The 4,550-nt window shown below is 60.6% G+C and overlaps 1 protein-coding gene across 1 annotated transcript in view; it reads right to left on the reverse strand.

The window, feature by feature from the left end:
- Nucleotides 1-1,899: 1,899 nt before the first annotated feature.
- The window catches only part of CARNS1 (carnosine synthase 1), an 8,165-nt gene continuing 5,514 nt past the window's right edge, over nucleotides 1,900-4,550 (reverse strand). The window contains exon 8 of the mRNA XM_006771679.2: nucleotides 1,900-3,353. Within this exon, the coding sequence (XP_006771742.1) occupies nucleotides 2,091-3,353 (1,263 nt within the window). The 3' untranslated portion in view covers nucleotides 1,900-2,090. The remainder of the gene's footprint in view (nucleotides 3,354-4,550) is intronic.

Below are 4,550 nucleotides of genomic sequence, written 5' to 3' on the forward strand. Positions count from 1 at the left end.
CGGCAGCAGGGGCTCAGTGACTGACAGCCCGGACCGGGCCTCAACGTCATCTCTCCGGGACGTCGACGGCGGCCGGCCGCGCGCGCCGATAACGCAAGCACATCTCCCTCCCGGGAGCCGCCGCTTCGCCCTAGCGTGGAGGAAATATGGCGTCCGCCGCAAGGCCTCTCGGGAGTTGTAGTTCAGATTACCAGGGCGCCCAAAACGGCGGCACCCTCTGTCAAAAGAAACCTTCAGTCTTCCCAGCACAGCTCTCCGGGAGAGGCACCGGCCCGGGGCGGCCTGGGAGGCGCCCGTCTTGGCTCTTAGAGAGTTTGAATGGGGCAGAGCCGGACGCGCGACAGGTATGAGTGTAAATGGAATTCCCAGCCCTGCAAAGCCTTTCGCTGCGCTGCCAGGCTGGCTGGGTGGCGATTGGCCAGGCCACGTCTCCCATCTGTTCGCCCCTGAAAGGGAGGCGGCTGCATCAGTGTCTCCCTAACGTGCCTCCGTACCTCCGTGTTGTCTCCGTGCCTCCGGGTTCCAGGACCCTGCAGGTCAGAGCATTTACTCGGTGACTGCTCCGTGCCCAACTGACTGCCAGGCATTGTTGCCAGGTTCCTGCCAGAAAGGACTTGTGTCTCATTCATCCACCTGTAAATATAGGCTTGTGTTGGAATTTGCTCCGCTGCCAATTTAAGCACATTTTGTAATCCGGCTACCTGATACGGAATCGGCGCTTAATAAAACTTTCTTAAAAGAATGAATGAATGAACGAAGGAACACACCAAACCTGGTCTGTGACTTTAGATTTGGGCATGCATTCTTATTGGATCGGGCTCGGTGGGGGTGAATTGGACCAGATGAGGCCTGGGTGAGTAGATATAAACTCAGATATACAGAGCTCAGCGGTCTCCGTGCTGGAGGAGGGTCATCTGGTTGGATGTGACCCTGGGGGTGTAATTCCACCCTTAGGAGGCCCTCAGGTTTGGGCGCTGGTGTGGATTCTCCTGGCAGGCTCCCACAAAGGTCAGCCCAACAGCCTGGCCAGTGTGGCGGTTGTCCTTAGCTCCAGATGTTACAGGTATCCCCTAGCCACCCTCACTTCTCCCTTCCCCACAGAGCTGAGCCTGAGAGATGTTGTCCAAGTCGCAAGAACCTATCGCAGACCCTGGACCTTTAAGTAGTCCTTCAGCCTTTATTTGGAGAGGGATGCTTCTGGAGCTGTCCATTGCGCCTGTGCTGAGCACACAGGAGCTCTGAAAGCAGTCTCCCCTGCATTCGGGAGTGAGACTCCTCTGCCAGTGCTAGTTAGGTGTACCAGAGGCCAAAGCACCTGAGCTTGGGGACGATACATGATGCATGAGGGGCTGTTCACGTGTGTCAGGGCCACATATGAGGGCAGGGAGGTTAGCAAGGCCTAGAAGCCGAGCGGGCGTGTAAGACAGTAAAAGCAGGAACCTGGACCCTACACCTTGTCCCTTGACATTCCGCCCACTGTGATGTGACCTTCAGGCAATGGTTTTTCCTCTTGGAGCCTCTTTCCCCATCTAACGGGTCAGTCATGTCTACCTGGAGGGGAGATGGTAACTGCTGACCTCAGGCCACCTGCTTCTACTGCTCAGGTCAAATGAGGCAGGTGCAGCCTTGCCAGGGCTGTCAGCAGGCTCTACAACTGTCCTGGAATTTGTTAAATGCGAGGGTGAGAGTGAGAGGACAGGACGTTTAGTCTCAGGGTTTCTCGGGATTTGTCCAAGGGCACACTCCCACCTCCTTGGAGGTGGTGTGTGTGTGCGCGTGCGTGTGTGTGCGCGCGCGCAGCTGCTATCCCTTCTCCATGGCAAGAGTCCTGGGGTAGCTGTGGACTGGACTGGGGCCTTTGGGAGGGAAAGGGGGCCCAGTGGCCCCCCAGTTGCTATCTTTTATGGCTCTTAATCCCAGGAGGCCTTGGTGTCAAAATGGCCCTGCCACTCGGGAACGGACCTGAGGCCTAGGAGTGGGCCAGGCCAGGGCTGGGACAGGGCGATGGGTGGAGAGGCAGGGAGAGTGTCAGGAAGCTGAAGGCAGCACCACACCCTCCAGCACTCTGGCCCTGCCCCCTGACACCAGTGCTATTTGAAGTGGGACAGGAAGTGGGCAACGGGGTAGTGGGGCCCATCGATGCCCAGGCCCTGGCAGAGTCCCAGCAGGCGGAGGCGGGCCTCGGCCGGGCTGGGCCCCGCACAGGCCACACTGCAGTAGGGCTCCTCATACTCGCCAGGCACCTGGGCCTCCTCTAAAGACGTAAACTGGTTGAAGCGCAGCAGGCCCCGGTCGTGAAGAGCCTGCAGAGCCTCTTGGCTGGCCGTGGAGCGCAGCACCTGCAGGTGCTGGGACACTAGGCCAGTGACACCCACCAGGTAGCCAGCGGCTCGTGGGTGAGGGGGCACGGCAGGCCGCAGGCCGCAGGCCACCCTCGCCGCAGCCAGCAGCAGGTCCACCCCGTAGAGCTCCAGGATCCAGTCTCGAAGGTAGAAGCCACCCATGCGGGGGTTGATCTCAATGAGCCGAGGCCCAGCCCCGGTCAGCTTGAGCTCTACATTGAAAACCCCATCCAGCAGCCCGCAGCCCAGGCAACAGCGGAAGGCCGCCTGCACCAGCTGCGCCTCCTGCTCCGGAGCCAGCCCGGTGGGCATGCAGGCCGCCGTCTCAGTGAAGCCAGGCAGCCGCGTGGGGCCATTGTCAGAGACGAAGGCAGCCAGCAGTTCCCCGCGGAACAGCACCACGTCCACGTCGTGCTCCGTGCCCTCGACGAACTCCATCAGCAGCATGGAGTTGCCCCAGCCCAGCCCAATGCCAGGGTGATCGGCCTCACCCTGCAGGTCATGGGCGATGCGTGAAAAGTGCTGGTGGCACTGCCGTGCATCCTCCACCAGCCGCACGCCCACTGCGCCCGCTCCAAACTCCAGCTTCATGACCCCGGGCAGGGGCACCTGGCGGACAGCCCTCTCCACGTCAGCCTCACTCTCCAGGGGGCAGCAAGGCACAGCATGGAGGGAGGGCGAAGGCCAGGGTGGGCCTTGGCGTCGCAGCAGGTGCAGCTGGGTGCGGCTCTTCTGCTTGGCCAGGCGCATGGCAGCCGGGGGGCTGCAGGGCAGACCCAGCTCCTGGCAGAGCAAGGCTGTGAGCACCAGGCAGTCGTCCCAGTAGGAGAAGCAGCCATCTAGCTGCAGGCCACGTGCCCGCACCAGCTCCGCCAGCAGCCGTGCATTCTCCTCATCCCTCCGGTGCTCCGTCACATCAAAGTGGATGAAGGTCTGCACCAGCTGGGAGGCGAAGTGGTTGGGGTCTGACTCCACCAGGTGCAGCTGCAGAAACCACAGGAGGGCAACACACTCAGATCAGCCCGTGCTGGCCGCTGAGGAAACAGAGGGGAGCCCAGAAGGTGGTCTTGGCCCTCAGGGGAGATGGGTTTACCAACATGAGGTGCTCAAGAAATATTCGTTGATGACTGAGTAGATGGGAGGTGCAGAGGTGGGGCATGTAACCCAGCCTGGAGGGGAGGGAAAGCACCCTAGAAGAGGCAGTGCTGAAGCTGGGAGCCGGATAAGAGCCAGCCAGAGGCAAGAAGGCTGCAGGAGGGAGCGGGCAGAGGGGTGGGGTGCGAGGGCAAGTGTGCGCATTCCCACGGGCAGCCTCACTCTGGCCAGGATTTGTCGGGAAACCACCAGTTCTGGGGCTTGGGACAGGTGGTCCGGTGTCTTTGGGGCATTATGCTCTTGGCCGTCATTTATCCAGTGTGTTCTGACACTGGGAGGTACGCACGGAAGAACCCAGTGGGGCCCCACACCTCCAAAGCTCACTGCCCGCTGGGGGGCAGACAAAGCAGCTGGTACCCAGGGCAGAGCAGCCCCTGCAGAGGGTGGGGCGGGGGGTGGTTGTCTGCCGGGTAGCATGTGAGGAGTGAAGAGGCGTTCGGGGTGACTGTGTGTGTGAGGCACAGGGGCGGCCGGGGGAGGGGGAGTAGTGCACCGTGGGAGCGGGGAGAGGAGGCCGCTGTGTAGATGGGGACCAGGAAGAGCCTAGATATTTGGCCTCCGTTTTTTATCTGCTCAATGGGGATCAGAATGCCTATTCTGCCTGCACGGCTCCAGATTCTGTAACGAGGCCACTTCTGTGAACCTGACTCAGGGTCTGTAAGCTGCTCTCAGCACCCTCCTGGTGGTGCCCTCGGGATTCAAACTCCAAGGAAGCGCCTGCCCTTTCTGCAGGCTCCTTAGCCCGGCATTCCCAGCTCGGTGCTGGCACTAACCCTGAATGCGCCCCCGCGCCTCCAGCCTGTCCACCCTGGGCTCCGCGTAGAACTGCGGGGACAGAGGCTGGCCCAGCGCGGCTCAGTGGCTGAGCATCGCCCGATGAAACAGGGGGTTGCGGTTTGATTCCCGGTCAGGGCACATGCCCAACTCGATCCCCAATAGGAGGTGGGCAGGAGGCAGCCGATCTATGATGTTTCTCTCTCATCAATGTTTCTATCGCTCTCTCCCTTCTTCTCTGAAGTCAATAAAAATATATTAAAAAAAATAAAACAACAT

This window comes from Myotis davidii, unplaced genomic scaffold (assembly GCF_000327345.1).
Source record: "Myotis davidii unplaced genomic scaffold, ASM32734v1 scaffold425, whole genome shotgun sequence".
Lineage (NCBI taxonomy): Eukaryota > Metazoa > Chordata > Mammalia > Chiroptera > Vespertilionidae > Myotis > Myotis davidii.